Here is a 20,377-nt window from a genome sequence, read left to right as displayed (position 1 = left end):
TCTTATTAGTTAACAGAGTCAGATAATAAGCGTCAAGAACCTTGTAGTGCAAATTTGACATAAAACACCACAATGATTCAATTTAATCCATAGGAACTAGGTAGTTATTAAACTCTATAGACTAAAAATTCTGAATAAATACTTTTAGCAATGTTAGTTATTTAGAGCTGATTTGACAGTGAAGATACCTCCTCAGTTGTATAGAAACTAGGTCACTTTAATTCGCGTATTACTCTGACACTTAACTGTGTGAAAATCATAAGGATCGCATATAACTAAAATGGCAGTCAGGACTCTTCAGGACTGAAAAAAAAAATAATTGGTGATTCAAAGTTTTAATCCATAATTATGGTGAGGGCCACATATCCTTATTCCTTCAGACTTCAAGATTTAGACAAAAATAACCTAACCTGGTGAATGGTATAGAGATTAAGATATTGCTGAATATAAGATGGTATAATTTAACATCAGAATTGTCTCATTTTAGCTTCAAAAATAATTAATGACAATTAAATTCCTTTCTGTTCATTGATGTGCTAGTTTATCTAATATTAACAGTTTTTAATGTACTAGATAAAGATCACATTACTTTTTCTTGTTTTATTAGAAATGCTTAAATTCTGCGTTTTATGATTTTGCCACTCTGGAATTTCTGTATTCGAGTGAAATCAATGGAATTGCTTATGAAGAATTGATGCTTTAACACAAGAATATATCACATAACTCATTTTTTATTTGCATTAAACATATCTTTATCAAAGTTTAATAAATTGATATGATTTAACATTTATAGGTGCTATATAACTTTAGCTCAGGCTTTGGGAATGAACATGGGAGGAGCTCCAGCTGGACCAGCTGGAACTGGTAAAACAGAAACGACGAAAGACATGGGAAAGGCTCTGGGAAAATATGTAGTAGTATTCAACTGTTCTGATCAAATGGATTTCAGAGGTTTGGGTAGGATTTTCAAAGGTAAGATTTCATAGAATCATATAGGATGGAAGGTCACATAGACCACCCCCTCATACTCAGAGCAGGTGCAATTAGAGCAGGTTGCCCAGGACCTTATTCCTATTGGTTTTAAATATCTCTAGGAATGACTAGAACACTCCAGGGCCACCGTTCAAGTGTTTGACCAACTTCATGGTAAATTTTTTGGTAACTGTATTGTCTTGGACTTTCCCATATTGCAACTTGTGTCCATTGGCTTTTCTTCCAGTGTTTACATCTGAGAAGAGTCTGGCTCCAACTTCCCAGCTTTCAACACCAATAAACAGCAGTAGTCTTTTCAATTAGCTTTCTCTTCAGGCTGAAGAGCCTGTATTCTCTCAGCCCCCTTTTTGAATCATGTTCTCCATGTCCTGGCAATCATGGCAGCCACCTGCTGGGCTTGTGCCAGTAAGCCAATGTCTTTCCTCTACTGGAAAGCATCAGACTGTATATGCTACTACAACTGCTATCTCACAAGTGCAAGGTAATGGTGAACAGTGATTTTCCTCAAACATTTGGATAATAAGCAGCTGGGTACCTTTGCTCCAAGGATGTATTTCTGATTCATGCTCAGTTGTTAAGGATGACAACAGGTCCTTTTCTGCAAAACTGCTTTCTAGGCAGTCAGCACCAAGCCAGGACTGCTGCATGGAGTTATTCTCTCCCAGATAAATGACTTGTTGGACTCCATATAGTTTTTGACAGTTGATTTTTCAAAGTTACAGTATTGTCTGTACTGAGAAGGAAAGGGTGAAATTATTTAGATTTTTGTTGTTTTATTGAAGAAATAATTGTAGCATAAAATTGTCTAAAGCTGTGTGTTTCTAAAAACATCTTCTTTGAAAGTGAAAACACAAATAAAAGTTAAAAAGCAGGACTTTTTCTGCAACATTTTAGAGCTAATTTTTTGAAGATGTAAGTCACTCCTTTTTTATTTCTTAGATGAACCATTGCTTTTTGCAAAATAATCAAATTGTCACTTTAAAGGTTCCATTCATGGTAAGATCAGTACCATAATCTGCTGAATTCCCCAAGATAACAAAAGATGTTTCTGATTTTGATTCACTAGCACACATTTTGAAGAAAGCTGAATATTGATATGAAGATACTCAGGTGGTTTGGAGGAAGTTTGACCTTAGCTCCAGGGCAATAAATAATGCCAATTTTATTTAGTTATTTGAAGAAAAAGACAAACATATAGTTCAAGTATCTCAAATATACCTGAAGAAAAAGCAGATTACACATTTTTATATTCCTTTTTTTTTTTTTTTTTTAGGTCTTGCACAGTCTGGATCTTGGGGATGTTTTGATGAATTCAACCGGATTGAGTTGCCTGTCTTGTCAGTTGCAGCACAACAAATCTATATTATCTTAACAGCGAGAAAAGAAAGAAAAAAACAATTCATTTTTTCTGATGGAGACTGTGTAGATTTAAATCCAGAGTTTGGAATTTTCCTAACAATGGTAAATATAGCAATAATTCCCTAGAAGCGACAAATTATGCCATATGACATTAATGACATGACAAGGTGAAAGGAAATTACTTGATTAATTAGTTGGAGCTGTTGCTAAGAAATAGACTGAACTAGAGGAACACATAAATAATTCTCCATGAATAGCATGCCTTAGTTTTTACTTTAAGATTATTCCTGAGTTTGGTGCATTGCACCCCATCATTACTGTACTGCAATTCATTATGTCATCTACCTAGAAGTTTGGCCAAACTTTCAGGATTCTCTGTGCTTGTTGAGAGGATCAAAACAGTAACATACTTAAATACCTTAACCTGAAATGCTTTAACATTATTAGTGAGAAAACTACTGGAGGGAAAGAAAAGAAAAAAAAAAGAAAAGAAAAAAAAAAAAAAAAGAGACCCTTTTACCTAAACCTAGAAGGTTTCCTTCCAGGAAAGGACAATTTTACAAGTAGATGTGTCTTGTGTAATGGATACTGTATATGATTAAAAAAAATAAAGCTGATTTACAGAGGATGAGTATGAAGATCCTCCTCCTCATATGTTTGGGACAAAAGATCTTTAAAAAAAAAATTATCATATTCTTTCATGTGGATGTGCTTACTAGTTTAGACACAATACTAGTTGTCCAGTTTTGCCTTCTTTGGCAAAGGGATCTCTCTGCTGTGTGCTCGAATCCTGGATTTAGCATAGGCATTATGAAAAAATGTGTCTTGCATCATGAGATTTTTTATGGGTGACGTTTATGGGAGACCTTCATACAATGACAACACGGGAAAAATTCTTGCAGTATATATACATCAAAGATAAGTCCCACAACTGAATGGATAATCTGTGCAAAATAGAAAAATAAAATATTCATTTATTTATAATTTTAGATGGGCTATTACCAATCATTTCCCAAAGGTAGAAGCACAAACTCCTAGTTTTAGAATAAGAACTTTCAGAATATGATGTCTTGTCACTGTGGGATTTCTGAAGCATTGCAGTACTGGTTCTTATAGTCTCATGGGTGGGGAATTTTATAGTGTATGTTTCCTGATGCTAAGGCAGATGGCAATCCAGGATGACCTTTTGCGAAATTAAAGTACACATCTACATGTTCAAGTGTAGATTAATAATTGAGGTGCTTACAAATTTAATTTGATCACTTTTAATCTTTTGAATGTGACATGTTTGATGTCAATTGTTCAACCTGTTTGCAGTAAGCTTCAGGAAATCCTCAATAAACTTGTTAAAGTTAACTATTAAACTTATTAAGGTCATTAAAACTGTATTCCATATGATTTATCATAAAGTTTTCATGTTTTAATTTTTTTACTATTAATTTTACTGTAGTTACAAAATATGCTTTTTGTATTTTTAAACTATAATTTAACTCAGTGCAATCACTGAAAGTATTATAATTCCTTAGATTTTTTAGATTTCTTCAGCAGATGGGATCCACTCGTAAACTATTAAATGTTGAAATTGAGAATACATACTTTAAAGATAAACTTTTAAATATGAGAAATATAGAGAAATTTACCATAGACTGGTTATTATTTTGTTGGCTCTTGCTAGTCACTGAATCTGTAAGACATACCTCTTCTAAACAGTACTTAGGAAATTCTCTTCCTCAAATGCCTAACATTTGATCAGTATCAGTTAAGCTAGTGTCAACTATATAATCTTTAGTTACTTTAGAGAAAATGATGAACTATCATTTTTTTACAGTTATCTTGCGGAAATCTCAATGTAAAGCTCTGGGAATATACTAGAAGCAATGAACCAAGTAGATTTTATTCCACAAAAATTTTAAATTATGATTACTGGCTTATATGATAAACAATTTCAGTTATAATGCAATTTTATGTAATTGTTAATTTCATAGTTTGGTTGAAGTTTCTTCATATTTTAATCACTAGGGAGAAAGGGTGTAGCACAACAGATCTGAGCATTTATGCATAAATTTGCTTTTCTCAAAAATAAAAAGAATACTATTTGACTGATGCAAATAATAACGCAATTTGTTTTCCTGTATAGAATCCTGGATATGCTGGACGCCAAGAGCTACCGGAAAATCTCAAAATTCTGTTCAGAACTGTGTCAATGATGGTTCCAGATAGACAGGTAAAATTAATGACTGAACTGAAAGAAAAAAAAATGTACTTTGTTATTTGAATATTTAAATTTGCTTATCTATTAAAAAAACAAACAAACAAAAACACAACACCCTTATTTCTAAAAGGAAAACATTGTGTTTCAGATAATTATAAGAGTTAAACTTGCGAGTTATGGATTTATTGATAATGTGGTTTTGTCTCAGAAGTTCTTCGTTCTTTATAAACTTTGTGAGGAGCAGCTCACTAAGCAGGTAATGTTATGCATTCTCTTCCCCTTTGTCTTAGTATTTACGTAATGCAACCTTTTAGATTTTCATTTGTGTAGGTTGTTTCTGAACAATCACTTTCATGCTTTCAACAAAATATTGAAATAGTTTAAATATAATTCAACCATTTTTCTATTAACATTTTTGAACCATGTAAGTTCATGTATATGTAGTTACATACACACATTCACCTAATTTTTTAAAAAATATAACTTATAGTTGCCCATGTATAAAGTTCTCTGCCTAACTGTGGTAGGCAGAGAAAATTAACCTTGTGTCTCATTTTTCTGAAATGCATAGTAAAGTCAAGAGAAAGCATCTGTAGCTTTCTGCAGGAGGAATGTCTTAAGTTTGATTTTAGTTACAGCACTGCTTTGAATTTCACAGCACTGCTTTGATCTGAAGCCTTGGGTTTAAGCTGCCTTAGTTGGGACCATCCAGGGTAGAATGCAAATATTGTTTTTTTTTTAAAAAAAAAAAAACTAAGATGTAGAGAGCTACAAAATAGTTGCTATATCAGTTCATAAATGGTGAAGTCAATGAAATCAGAACTAGAAAGCTTATACTCTCCTTCCTGAAAATAAACTTCTTAGCTGTTATTTTAATAGAATAATTTCTAAAGAACAGCAACAATTCCAAATTAAGTTAACTTTTCCAGACAATGTGACTATACTATAGAACAGACAAGTAAGATTTGCTATTCTGATGAGATAAAGGTAGAGAACTTACTGATTCATAATCTGTATTTTCACATTCTACTAGGTTCATTATGACTTTGGTCTGAGGAATATCCTTTCAGTACTTAGGACTCTTGGAACTCAAAAAAGGGCCAGACCAAATGAAAGTGAATTAAGCATTGTTATGAGGGGGCTAAGAGATATGAATCTTTCAAAGCTGGTAAGAATCTAATATTAATTAATTAATTAATTTAATAGTGGTTTGTCTAGGGCATGATGTTCTACATACTAGTGGGTATAGATTGATTACTATCAATAAATGGAATAATTTGAATATGAATTAAATTTATATGCCATAAATCCATTGTCTGTACCAAAATCTGTAGGGTATGATATTCAGTAGGGCTGAGAAATCTATTTTTCACACGTTTTTAGAAGTGTGCTCTTTAAGCATTAGAGGTGCATTTTAAAGGTGCTCTTTAAGCATTAGAATTGAATGATCATACACTTCATAAATACAGATTTAGTGTGTACTGAGTGAGAAATGAAATAAATTTCAAATCTGTTTTTCACATGACATACAGATGACATTATGAAAATGCTGCCAGCTTAGTGATTTGTCCTGTTGGCTGACTGTGCTTATGAACACAAGCACTTGTAAATTCTTATTGTTTAATATTTTACAGCAGATATCAATTTGGGTTTAAGAACTGTGGATAGCTGGGCTTTAATACTGAGTAACTTTTTCAGATAGATGAAGATGAGCCCTTGTTTCTGAGTCTTATCAATGATCTGTTTCCGGGGCTGCAGTTGGACAGTAATACATATAATGACCTTCAGGCTGCAGTAGCTAATCAGGTTGAGGAAGCAGGATTGACTAACCATCCACCATGGAATCTTAAGCTTGTTCAGGTAAAAAAAAAAATTCTAATATCTTCTTAGCAAATTCAAGTCAGAACACCACATTAGTGGTTAAATCGCTGTCTTGTTCTGCTAGTATAAGAATAAAATAAAGACTTACATGTAAACCACACTAGGAAAACTAATCTATTATTTATTTATATGCAGAAAAAGAAAGAAAATCTTAAAGAATGCTGCTAACTCAGCCTTTCCCATATATTTTAGTGAGTTATTTGAATGAAAAAGAAAAGTATGTACTTAGCTCTTTAAACATGAGTTTCGTAGGCTAGCTTAGGGACAGTAGGGCACAAGAATGCATTTTGAAGGCCAAGGCAGTAAATAAAGTGTAACAAAAATAGCCAGCTTACAACTTCTACAGCATAGAGTGTAAGAGCTAGAAGAGCTATCACAGGGCAAAGAAAAATATAAGAGGTATGTATTTGTGTATTTGAGCAGATACTGTAGTAAACGAATCTTTTCTCACATAAGTGTTAAGTACCTATATTCTGGTTGAGTAATTATCCAGTTTATACATATTGGGTTTAAAGAGATAAAGTGTAGGGACATGTAGAGGCTTCAGACTTGTTAGTGTATGCTATTAAACCTTATGTAAACCTATGACAAGGTTAATTATGCAAGCAAACACACTGGAAGTACTATAAAAGGGAAGAACCAAAGGTGCAAATATGAATGAACTGTTTCTTTCAAGGACATATGTGGTTGAGTGGTTAAAGCTATGAAGAGACTTGGAGATTTTCTAGATATCAAAGAATGTGAACCAGCCTGACTACTGTTAATTTGTGTCTGTAGTGTTCAAAGCTAGCTTTTTCTGAAGTACATTAGCTAGGTGAATATTGTGGAAGGACCACACATATGTGCGATATGTATCCCTGTTACCTGAATGCAGCATCGTTAGTAAAAATGGGTGAGAAAACTGTAGAATCTGAATGGGAGATGTTATGTAGTTGTTGGTAAACAATCTTGCCTACAAACAAGAAAAAAGCTGTATAATTTTGACATAATATTTTGTTCTTGGCATTTGAGGAATTGAAAGGTAGACCCTATGCAATACCAGGTTGCTTAGACTGTAGTAACGTACTAAGTTTTGTTTGCTTTATATTGCGTGCTCTTTAGACCTAAGCTGTACTCTGACTGAAAAGCAAAAGGCACAAATCTCCTAAGCTGTTCCAAGAAATTACTTATTTTGGCTCTGGAAAACTTGTAAGACATGATGTTTAGTAAACTTGTGATTTAATGGTTAAACTACAATTTTGGACTGTAGTAATTTGTACATAAATACTTCAAGGAAGTCCTTGAAGTGTTAGATTTGTTAATCAGCTGTGTGGTCTTAATTTACAAAATCCTACAGGAAGTGTGTCTGTTTACTTCATGTATTTAAGATGCTTTAGCACTTTCATTATTATACATTCTTGTGTTAAATGTTTTGCTACTATTCATTTTTTTCCTTTTGAGTAATACAGAAAAAGGCTAGATTTAGTTCTGTAAGCCAATTTATAGTAAACTTGTTTGGTGTTTAATAGATAAGGATACGAAAGTATGTACAGTTCCACAAAATGCTACAAATAAGGAAATACAAATTGATTTCTGAGATCCTAATCTTGAATGTCTAATGTATTTATAATCTTTGACTATCAAACATATATAGGTATAAGCAAAAATCTTCCAAAAGCATATTTCTCAAAATGTTTTGCTTTTTAATAGTTGTATGAAACTTCTCTAGTTCGTCATGGGCTGATGACACTTGGACCCAGTGGATCTGGAAAAACAATGGTCATAACTATGTTAATGAGAGCACTGACAGAATGTGGACAACCTCATAGAGAAATGCGAATGAATCCCAAAGCTATTACAGCTCCTCAGATGTTTGGAAAACTAGATGCTGCAACTAATGATTGGACAGACGGAATATTTTCTACACTGTGGAGGAAAACATTGAAAGCTAAAAAGGGTTTGTAAATACTATATTTGGGTTATCAGGAAAATGAATGATGTGTTGAAAAGAATCTCAAGTTTGAAAATATGGTGAAGTTCCCTCTTCAAAACAACTATAGATGATATTTCACATCTCTTCACAAGAAACAGGAAGAGTTTAAAAACTTACTGTTTCAATTGTTTCAATATTAACATTAAACAATAAAAACAGTAATTAAATTGTTTTTCCCTTACCACTTTAGTTCTGCAGTGCAGATGTATTACTTGGACGCTGATAAATTACAGTGAAGATTTATTTGTACTTATTGCACTAGCTTTAATATTTTTTTCTGTTTTTCTTGTCTTGACTACTTATATTTATACTGCAGCGTACTGAAATTTCTTTTCCCAGAAATGTTCATTTGCATCTGAAAGAACAAAAATGTTTGTATTAATGAAAGGGAATTCTCCTAGGGTATCTTCCTAGAAGGTGTTCTCTTTTTTTAAAAAAGGGGATTAAAAAGAGGAAAAGGGGACAACAGGGAAGAGATCCAGGATTCCAAGGCTCCCTACTTCACTCTAATGTTTGACTGCCCTCACAATAAAGAGATTTTTCCCAATGCCACCGATCTGAATCTCCCCTGGTGAAGCTTTGTGCCATTCCTGTATGTCCTTTCATTGATTACCAGGGAAAAGAGATCAGTACCTCTCTCTCCACTTTCCCTCAGGAAATTGTAAAGAGCAATGAAGTGTTCTTTCTGCCACCTTTTATCCAAATTAGACAAAGCGACTTCCACCTCTCCTCACAGGCATGCCCCCCAGGCCTTTTACCTGGTTGGTTGCTCTCCTCTGTAAAAATTCAAGTATCTTAACATCCTTTCTATAAATATCTTTTAAATAAACTAAATTATTTTTTAAAGTCAAGTCTGTTTTGCGTGACAGTATCTAGTAAACAATCTTTCTGTCTTTCCCTTAAGCCATGAGCATTTTCTTCTTAATTTCTCCTCTTTTCCTGTTGAGAAGGGAGAATGAGAGAGTGGTGATCTGATTATATGCAGATAGCCTAAGTCATGTCTTTGCAAATGTATGTTATAAAGATATAGTCATGCCATAATTATTTGTTTCTTTCAGAGATTATGCCTTTACTTGTTGTGCAGTTCATACAGTAATGAATATCTGTGAAGACAGTAGAATTTACAATAAGCTTGTTCTTTAAGTATATGAACTATAACTCTTCATTGTTGGTTTTTATTTTCTTTTGTTTTGTTTTTTTCCCCAGGTGAAAATGTGTTTTTGGTTTTAGATGGTCCTGTTGATGCAATTTGGATTGAGAATCTAAATTCAGTTTTGGATGATAACAAGACTCTCACTCTAGCAAATGGAGATCGAATTCCCATGTCTCCTACTTGTAAATTGTTATTTGAAGTCCACAACATTGAGAATGCTTCTCCAGCAACGGTTTCTCGTATGGGTATGGTCTACATCAGCTCTTCTGCCCTTAGCTGGAGACCAATATTACAAGTAAGATTATCATTGTTAGCTGCTCCTAATTTTATTTGGTTATATGTTTATACAGAATAACATTGTGGATGTTTTTCAGGCATGGTTGAAAAAACGTTCTGCTCAAGAAGCTGAAATTTTGCAAAGTTTGTATGACAGAATCTTTGAACCAGCATATACATATATGAAACTAAACCTTAATCCAAAAATGGAGCTTCTGGAATGTAACTACATTATGCAGGTAAAACAGATAATGTGTAATCTTGCATGAATTGATATTGTAAGTCTGCAAAATTGAACAACGTGATAGCAGTAAAGTTTCATTTGAAAAGATTGTTTTGTGAGAAGAAAACTACACCCTCAATATTAGTTTCTTAGGGAATACAGAAGGAGTTAGAGATGTGCAGAATGAAATTCTTATTGCTTCATATTTATACTGGTCTTGAGTTGAATAGAAGTTGAAGGCTTAATTTGGTTTTCTTAAGCATACAGTTAATAAGCTAGTGGTTTCATTCCAATTCCATAAACAACAAACAAACTGCAGTAAAGGTCAAACAAAACCTACTGGTACTTTCAGCAGAGAATAATTCTGTTTTTATCTACAGATGTGATTTGTCTCAGTCAATGCTTCCAAGGTCAACATAGTTACTTTTGCTTTCCTCTTCCTGCTAGTCACAATTTTTCTTCAAGTGGGAGCCAATCAGTGATTTTTTAATAATAAAAATATTTACTTCACAGATCTACTATGATTGCCAATCCTATACTGTGTGTCTCCAGCTGTATGTTTATGAATCAGTTCTCATGTGCTGATTCTGAGTCTCTAGTCTCTGTATTTGTCTATTTAATGTTTTATATTGATAGTATCATAAATTCAGAATAAGAGAATAGACAAGATAATATTTTTGCTACCAAAAATTAATACACCACAATTAATATTAAACTAACTATTTAATATTAAATAGTTAGCTAACATTTGCTTACTATTAAACGTGATATCTCTTTCCTGTATGCTGGGGATTTAACTTCAGATTTTTAATAGTTGGAAGTATTTTGCTGCAGATAAATAGCCACAACAGATGGTACAAAGATTAACTATATTTCTATCCTGTTTTTTATTAGGTTTTCTTCAGAAAATGTGAGCAAGTCAGTGTTCTACTCATATTATTTTACTAGTAAAAGATTTCCCTGATTAAACCTGCAATGAATATTTCTTCCTATAATGTAACTCTGTAGTGCATTTCTATCACAGATGCAACAGTAAAACCCTTAGCATATATTCATGCTAGTGTTTATCTATGATCCAATGAGATCAGACCATTTATTCTACTTAATCACTTTATATATTCATTTGCTCACTTTGCTTCCCGACTCTAGTTCACTTTCTTATCCAGGCAGGGATTTTACTTTTTATATGGGAAGTTCAGGCAATATGCCTTGTTGGTTCTATGCTGTGCAACCTCTTGCAGTTACCAGAGTCAGACCAATGCCCGTTTGCATCATCCAGCATTTGTCTGGATGCATTGTTCTGATCTACAGGATTTTCCTCTACTTCCAAGATCTTTTTTTCAACCATGATCTTTACCTCCTTTTTTCACTTATTTCCGGAAATCCTTTATTTCTGCACCACCTCTTCTTTACAAGACATCAAGGTCACTCCTTTTCCATAAATGGTCTATGTGCAGAAACATTGTACCTGATTAGCCTCCCAAATGGTGGTTCTATCTCATGTCTCTTTGTTAATTTCAGGATATGGATGTGCAACTGGCATTTAGTCCAGGTGTTACCTAAGTCTGTGTACCAAACTAGTTGCAGATAGCAGATGTGTTCTTAAGTGTTCTTGTGTTCAATTTTGGATATTTACCCACACATATTCATGTACTCAATTACCTGTTGTTTGTGGACATTCACAGTTATATCTGTTTGTTATTTATTGTTTTATTCCCCACTCCCCTTCCTCCCCCCCATGACAGCTTTATCTATCTATCTATCTATCTATCTATCTATTTACTTTTACTTTTGTAATAGTACTGTCACCACTGCCTGCCTTCCTTATACTTTCCACTGATTTTCTAACTATATATATTCTATCACTATTTCTAGATTATCTTTTTTTCTGCCATTTTTATTTTTGTATTTGTGTTTTAGCTGTTTACCTTCCTCTGGACAACCTCATTAGATAGACAAGTAAAATTTATTTGAGAAGAGTCAATAGTTTTATTTAGGGCTATCCCACCTTGTAAGTATATATGAAAAGTCAGTTTCCTATTAGATGGGGTCTTCATGAAGAAATAAAAGTGTTCAATGAAGCTCTTTACCGCAGATTTACATGGAACCTAAGCAATAACAGCAAGAGGCAAGCGATACATTTCTAGGTAAATAATTGATCACAAGATAGAAAACAAATGATTGAAATAAGGGAGCAATTCCTACAAAGTGGAGAGTATAGCATTGATCCTGAGGTAACAGCGGTGGGCTGGTGCCACTCAAAATCATAGAAAAAATATTTAATTAATTAATTAAAATATAATTAAAAAATATTAATAAACAACTAGGAAAAGTAGCTGAAGAAGTTTACTTATGACTGAATTGTTCAAGGTGTTGAGGACAAAGCAGCTAACCATGAAGAACTATAGACAGACTTTATGAGACTGAATAAATAGGTAATGAAATGGCAAATGAAATTCATGGAGAGGTTCACACAAGCAAAAAAACAAACAGTATCATGCTGCATGTAGCAGATCTATGGAATATCTTGCTGAAGGGTGTTATGGATCGTAAAAGTTTATGTACGTTCAAGACCAGTCCTGAAATTTTCATGATTGAAAAATCTGTAAATGATTTCTAAACCCAGGGAAAGTCTTTTTGATTTTGAAAGCCCTACGCTGGACAGAGTATGGGAAACACCACTGCCAGTACCACTGCAAGCCAAGAGAGTACCAATAGGATTTATCATAGCTTTCCTTTGTTTTTATTTTTCAGAAAGAGTCCACTTTTGGTCACTGTTACAGATGAGATGCTGGGAAAAGTGTTGTCACCTGACTTTTTAGAACCATTTGTGTATTTTTGAAGCTATTTGTTTCTGTCTGTTTTCTTTCTCCAAAAATTTGTTGCAGAATACTTTTATACGCCAATGCATCATGGGAAAAATTTAAAGTGGTCTTATGTTTGAGGGGATGAACAGATTTTGTTCAGATAAACAGATACAGCCTGTTTCTGAAATAATTAGATAGCTGATAATTTGTCTTTCAAAGAAAATTAGTGGCATTATTTTAACAGTCATAACTGTAATTAATAGTGGTTAATCATCTTTTTTAAACTGACTTTTAAAGCAATTAAAAATATTTAAACTATTTAGGTCCCTAGGCTGTATTATATTTTTTCATATAGACATTATTACACATGTGTTTTTATAAATGAGTGGGTGTGTATATTTATATATGGTAGTACATTACTTCCGACTTGTGAGTAGGAAGTATATGAGATTATGAAATCTAAGACAGCATAAATAATTTATTAAAGAACTAATTCCAGGTGCTGACTGAAAATCTGATTTGCAGTTAGAAAGATGTATTTTGAACCAATGTGTTTGATACTGCTATGTATAAAAAAGTCTTATAAGTGATACTATTTAAGACGATCAAAATAAATACCTGGCTTGAGAGTGACATAATAAATAGTGAGTTACTGGATTTCTGGAATCTAGTTCCTTAGAGAGAGAAGCAATCATAAAAATGGATACTTCAAAGATTAATTTCCTTTTTAACGCAAAAGAGAAGTTGATGTGATATATTCAATATTTGACCATAATTGAGATAAAAACATTAAACAGCGACTGAAAATTCTTCTATGCTTAAAGATAGAAAACAGTGCTTTAAGGACTTTTCAGAGGTGAGGAGGCACATAAATTATAATGTTTAATGATGGGTATTTGGTTTTGGAATTATGAATATCCCACTAGATATTATAAATACTCTTAAAATATTGCTCAATTACTCTAGCTTGTAAGTGACATTATTTAGTAGATGTATTTGACTGTCAAAATACTGAAGTAGTTTTGAAAATGTGCAGGTTTACATGGATACCTTTAATCTATTCTCTTGGGTTTACAGTTCTGAATGTTATGTGATTCCTTGATATTCTGGAATTTATGTTATTCTTTTGTAATCTGTACCTGTTTTCAATTATAATTTAAAGTTTGAATACATATGAATAATTTATGTAAATACATATATGGGGATATAAAATTAAAAAGTGATTATGTAATGCTTTCTTAATGCATTATATTTTAAAATATTTCCAGTCCATTAATCTTCTGGAAGGTTTGATTCCATCGAAGGAAGAAGGTGGCTTATCGTCTACAACTCATCTGCATAAATTGTTCTGCTTTGGAATAATGTGGAGTTTAGGTGCCCTTTTGGAGTTGGACAGCAGAGATAAACTTGAAGCCTTCATCAGAACTCACGATAACAAATTAGATTTACCAGAAATTCACCCTGGCACCAATCAAACGATGTATGAGTTTTACGTCACTGATTATGGTAGGAATAATCTGAATAATAAAAAAGATGGTTATTTTACTGGTGTTTTATAACTGAAGATAGCTCACTAGAAATTTAAAGTTACTACTTATTCCTTGGTTGTATGAGTAAAGATTTTGGAAGTATAGTAGTAACTCATATTCTCTATGCGTCAACTCTGTCAAGATAAGAAGTTGGAAACCAGGGATACAGTTCTCATTGCCAATATTTTCTTATTTCTTTTGCTTTTAATTTCATTCTTACAGATTTTTTCTTCTGTTATTTATCTTTAACCAGTCTACATTTTTAGAATAATTTATTTCCAGTCTGTTCTAGATTAATTTAATTTTACATTTGTATTTAATTTCCTCACAGTATTTTTGGTTAAACATATAATCCAATTTAAATTCCACTTTTAATCATTGTTTATCCGTGTTTGATGATCATTAGTAAATCTTAGAATTCATAAGACCTCAAATAGTATATTATTTTCCACGGGGAATTTATAGGTTAGCTAATGCAGGCACATCAATTTCACTAAGAATTTAATGATCTATCACATGATGTTGTCATGGGAATGCATCTACTTATAATTTATCCAAATTCAGTTATTTTCCTGCCAGCAATATTGATTTAGTTTATACACACCACCCATATTTTCATATTCTGTAACTTTTCACCAGCAGAATAAGAAGAAGTTTTCAGGTAACCATTGTTTTGGCTTTTTTATTTAGGTAGCTATATGTATATTTAAATAGTACATATTTATATTTTATAGGGTTGTTGTTTTTTTTTTTACTAACAAAATCTTTTTGGAATTTCAGGTGATTGGGAACATTGGAGTAAAAATGTTCAGGAATATGTGTATCCAACAGATAATGTCCCAGACTATGCATCTATTCTGGTTCCAAATGTTGACAATGTCAGAACTCAGTTTTTGATAAACACAATTGCAAAACAACACAAAGTAAGTATATAAGTATTATTTTAAGTGTAGAAACATACATATATAATAACAGGGTTGCAGTCATTCTCTGTATCTAGCTGTGGCTTTCCAGCTGCACCATTATTTAAATATTGCTCTGTTTTTATTTCTTTAACTTAAATCCTCTATAGTTATTTCTGTCCCCCAAGGAGGTTTAAAATATCTTAATAAAATATTTATTCTCTTAAAACTTAAAACTAACAACATATCATCTTTTTTAGAGAAAAGTCTTAAAACCTTGTTCCTAGAATTTGCACAATAGTCCTCATTTTAGTTTATGCTTTTTGAATAGAGAAATAAGGATAATGAGCTTCACATATCAATTCATTATAAATATGAAATCACTACCCTTTACTGCATTTTTTTCTTTCAGTAGGATAGCTGTATTTAATAGCATTTTCCCTGACTGTGGAAAAGGAGAAAATACTTTATACATTGATTTAACCAGTAAAATCCAATCTGGCATCATGGCCAAAAGGCCATCAAACACTAGTTATTTACAGCATAAATATATATTATTATATATTTATAATATTATTATATATCTATTTCTATAAATAGAACTATATAGTATAGTTCTATTTGCACGGTTGATGCTCCGGAAAAACAAACAGACAAGAAAAAGCCACAGTTGCTTTAGCACAATGTTATTAACAGTCCCAGCAACTTAGTGTGGAAACCTGTGCTGGATTCTGAAGTACAGTTCAGAGTACTCCTTTCTTGGAATCTGGAGCCAATATTAGAAATACCAAAAGTGCATGATCCAGTGATGGAACTTGGCTTTTCTGTGAAATTCTGGGATTTAGCACAAAACCATTTACTTGGACTTGATAATCTGTTCCTGAGATCATAATGTGGCTGTCTCTTTCATGTATCTGACACAGATTATAAAAACATACCAAATTTTGATATTTGAGAACAAATGATTAATCTTTGTATGTCAACGCTTTGGGAGATATTTGTAATATTTCCAGGTACGTTCTTGTGCAGTCATTACAGTGCATATAACAAATACTGAAATGTTCTAAAGATAGTTTCTGAACCATACTCTTTTTCACGATTCAGTGCTCCAATAATGCATGGTTTTACCCACCTTTCTACTTCAGAATTCAGTGTATCATGGAACTAGTGTCTGCATCTTGGGTGAGCCAAATTCTCCCATCTAAGATAGCAGTCAGTGTGCAGTATTTTCAAGCATTCCTGTTTTGTAAGGCATTGAATTTTGATTTGAGGAATACATTTATTATTTTCTCTCCTAAATCAGATCATAACAGCATTAACTTAACTTTCTTTCCAGCTACAGCTGAATTACAGGAACTAGATAAAAACAAAGTGATGTTTTACAAGTCTGACTTGTTGATTCTCCAAAGTTTATTATCTGTGTTACTGTGGTCTACTTATCTCTTGGATATTCAAGAAATTGGATAAGGAATTAGACCACACGGGATCATCATGTTTATCTGTTGGAGAGCACTAATTTAAAGTAGATGAGAGTGACAAATATTTGAACATTTCAAATACAATATTGTCAGGGATCTCCTGCATTATCAAGTTGAGTGACCACAGTCATAAATAAGTACGCCACTCTTTGAACTGATTAAATTTGTTTCATGCAGTGGATGTAATAATGAAGAGAATGGCATCTGTCAAACATATAAGTAGGATGAAAATCTGGAAAGAAAACATGAAGGACTCATGTCTGAAGAAAAAAGTGAGGTTCCTATTTAGCTCCCTTTCATGAAATGAAATGGGAGATTTCTATAGGAATTTTAAACAAAAGGAAAAAAGTACCACTACAGCATTAATCCTTTTCTTCAGCAACATTCTGATTTTAACTCAGATTTTACCAATACAAGAAGGAAACCAGAAAAACTTTCTTTTTCTTGATGTATTTATTAGGTTTTTTTACATGAAAGATGACACTTAGCATACAGATTAACCAGGAAATGAGAGATTAGAAGTGAAGGCAAAAATAAAATATCTACTAAGAAAACAACTTGAAACAACATTCAAATTAGATGTTTGAGACCTCTTTCCATTATAAATGAAACCCTGCTTAAGGTCACCTGCTGCAAATCACTATTGCAATGAATGTGTTAGAAAATTTAAAAGTTAAGGAACTGGCTTTAAAAAAACAAGCAAACAAAAATACCCACAAACCATCTCTAGAACATTCTCTCTTTATTCTTTATTTTTTGACTCAGTAAGTAATCTGTCTTGGAAAATGGAGGTGGTATGAAAAACACATACTGTGTCATTGCATATGGACGCACAGAGAAAACAATCAGAACAATATACCATCTAATATTAGACCAAAGTATTAGAGGAAAAATCCCTTTGTCTAAAATAGCTCCATTTTGCATATTTAGTTAACAGTTTTGATACTACTTATGGAATTCAAATGTCTATTGCAGGCAGTTCTGCTCATAGGAGAACAGGGAACTGCAAAGACAGTCATGATTAAGGCATACGTGAAGAAATATAATCCAGAAGAACATTTGTCAAAATGTTTAAACTTTTCATCTGCCACAGAACCATTTATGTTTCAGGTAAAAATATACCTTTAAGCAATTCTTGAATATATATTTAAATGTACTTAATTCTGAGGATAAGTGAGGTAGAAATATAGTTTAAAGAAACTTTTTTTTGCCTAAGTCACTTAAAGTCTTCAGAAAATTCCATAAAATAATGTTTTTTTGCAGACAGAAGTGAAATATATTCACTCATATATGGATGCATATATTTGTGATTACTGTGTGCTTTTTCACTACGGAATTTTAGGAACTTTTTTCTCTAAAGACCCTTCACTTCTTGTTCAATTAATGATATTTTTTGCTTATAGTTAATCAGTTTGTCCTAATTATGCAGTTTCTATATATATATGTAGCAATACATATATTTAAATAAAAAGCAGATTTTAAATTCTAGATCTTATTTTTTCTTAGTTCAGGAAAGATGAGTACAACAAAAATCTAGTCGTGGAGGTCCTCTAGCAGTGAAACTTTGTACAGATTTCCCTTTTCCAAAACAATGGCAAAAAATCTATACAAATAAAACCAAATACTACAGATACTTTTCAAATGATAGTATGATTTATATCACAGCACAGTGATTCAATACTAGTACTTTGCTAAGATGTGATCCTGAATGTTGAATTGGCTTCATTGCCTCTTCAAATGAATTCATGGTGAGAATCCTCTAGTAGAATGAAGTAATCACCTGTGAAGATTTCTTGATTGAAAAGCCTGTTCAGAGAGCAGGTCTTATAAATTCTATCCCAAAATCTAGTATCTGTTTTTAAAAAGGTAATTCAAAACGGTATAAAGAAAGTGGTAAGAAGTCATAACTTAAACCTCCATTATTATTATAATTCAAAACTCATAAAATAACTGCAGGGCTTTTCTGGTATGCGGAAGATCTCTATCCATGGCATATATCAAGCTATGAGACAGAATAAGACAAGTATCCCTTCACACATAAAACATTAACTGAATAGTCAGTATCATTTGTCCCTATGTCCTTCACTTAGTGCATTATGGGTCCCTAGAACATTATTATCTTGAAAAACAGAACCCAGACTTCCTCCTCTCTGGTACAGATGCACTATGGAAGGATCTTATTGTATCTTGCCTCTGCTACAGTTCTGTGATACCTCTGAAGATGTGCTCATTTTTTTCAGCTAGCGAGCTGAACACATAGTTCATTTTGCTGTTTTCCAAAAGTGAAATGTAGCAGACCAAAAAAAAGAAAAAACCACCACCAACAAAAAACAGTTGAAATATTTCTAAACACTTAAAAGAGCCACATACAGTATAGGTTCTGAAGTTTGAGCCATCATTCTGAAGATATTTGAAAGATCAGACAATTTTAGATGCTACAAAGTCCTGAATCTCATAAGTAATCATTATCTGTTCCTTAGCAGTTTCTTTTTTCATCTTAATCATATCTCCAAAGTGACGTGTTAATGCTGTCAAGGTTCTATATACAATTACCCTAGGTATATACAATATATATGTCAAGGTTCTATATACAATTACTCAGCTAAATATTTTGTGTGGCAAAAAGCCATTGGATAAAACTTGTATCTGTTTTCTGTTTCTAATCCCTCTAAAAATATTTTTAATCACAGAATTGTGTAATTCCTCAGGCTGGGAAAGACCTTCAAGATCATCAAGTCCATCCACAACCAAACCATACTACCCGTTTTTAAGAAAACTTCTCTGGTAGCTAGAGCTGGGTTGTATATTCTAGTCATAAGTCTGGAGAACTGCTGTAGCTGAATAGAGTTCCTTCTTTATCAAAGCTGAGGCTACTAAAAAGAAGAAATCGTTAGTTAAGTGTTGTAGAAGAAAGCTAGACTTTTTTCTTTTTTTTTTTTAACAATACATTATATATATTGTACTTCAGATAAAAATCCAAGAGCTTTCTTTAATTTTTAGAGGACAATAGAGAGTTATGTGGATAAACGTGTTGGAAATACTTATGGACCTCCTGGAGGCAGGAAAATGACTGTTTTCATTGATGATATCAATATGCCAGTTGTCAATGAATGGGGAGATCAGGTATGTTTTTAAAAAGTACAGTCTATTCAAACTGATATTTTTTTCATATATAAGGAGATCAGGAGACTTCTCAAAATTTTAATTAAATTTAAGTCATTGGTAATGCTATTTAATAATTTAATCTGAGTATGGACTAAGCCTCTGTAGGTATTAGTGGTAACATTACAAGAAGAAATTAAATTATCCCATCATATGTTTTGGCTTGAATTTCTAATTTGTGTGTTACATAAACTTACAGATAACAAATGAAATTGTTCGTCAAATGATGGAAATGAAAGGAATGTACAACTTAGATAAACCTGGAGACTTCACTACTATTGTAGATGTACAAATAATAGCAGCAATGATACATCCAGGAGGAGGCCGTAATGATATTCCACAGCGTTTAAAAAGACAGTTTTGTATATTCAATTGTACATTGCCATCCAATGCATCCATAGACAAAATCTTCGGTACTTCTTTCTCTTTT

At 32.6% G+C, this 20,377-nt stretch overlaps 1 protein-coding gene across 1 annotated transcript in view; it reads left to right on the top strand.

The window, feature by feature from the left end:
- The first annotated feature begins 797 nt into the window (after positions 1-797).
- The window catches only part of LOC109366363 (dynein heavy chain 8, axonemal-like), a 20,816-nt gene continuing 1,236 nt past the window's right edge, over positions 798-20,377 (top strand). Inside the window, exons 1-14 of the mRNA XM_019613506.1 lie at positions 798-972; positions 2,267-2,454; positions 4,490-4,576; positions 4,713-4,820; positions 5,598-5,732; positions 6,263-6,424; positions 8,135-8,381; positions 9,624-9,865; positions 9,945-10,085; positions 14,145-14,382; positions 15,186-15,328; positions 17,761-17,895; positions 19,786-19,908; positions 20,147-20,360. Of these exons, the coding sequence (XP_019469051.1) occupies positions 825-972; positions 2,267-2,454; positions 4,490-4,576; positions 4,713-4,820; positions 5,598-5,732; positions 6,263-6,424; positions 8,135-8,381; positions 9,624-9,865; positions 9,945-10,085; positions 14,145-14,382; positions 15,186-15,328; positions 17,761-17,895; positions 19,786-19,908; positions 20,147-20,360 (2,311 nt within the window). The 5' untranslated portion in view covers positions 798-824. The remainder of the gene's footprint in view (positions 973-2,266; positions 2,455-4,489; positions 4,577-4,712; positions 4,821-5,597; positions 5,733-6,262; positions 6,425-8,134; positions 8,382-9,623; positions 9,866-9,944; positions 10,086-14,144; positions 14,383-15,185; positions 15,329-17,760; positions 17,896-19,785; positions 19,909-20,146; positions 20,361-20,377) is intronic.

Source organism: Meleagris gallopavo, chromosome 2, assembly GCF_000146605.3.
Source record: "Meleagris gallopavo isolate NT-WF06-2002-E0010 breed Aviagen turkey brand Nicholas breeding stock chromosome 2, Turkey_5.1, whole genome shotgun sequence".
Taxonomy (NCBI): domain Eukaryota; kingdom Metazoa; phylum Chordata; class Aves; order Galliformes; family Phasianidae; genus Meleagris; species Meleagris gallopavo.
This window is presented reverse-complemented; position numbering and strand designations above follow the sequence as displayed.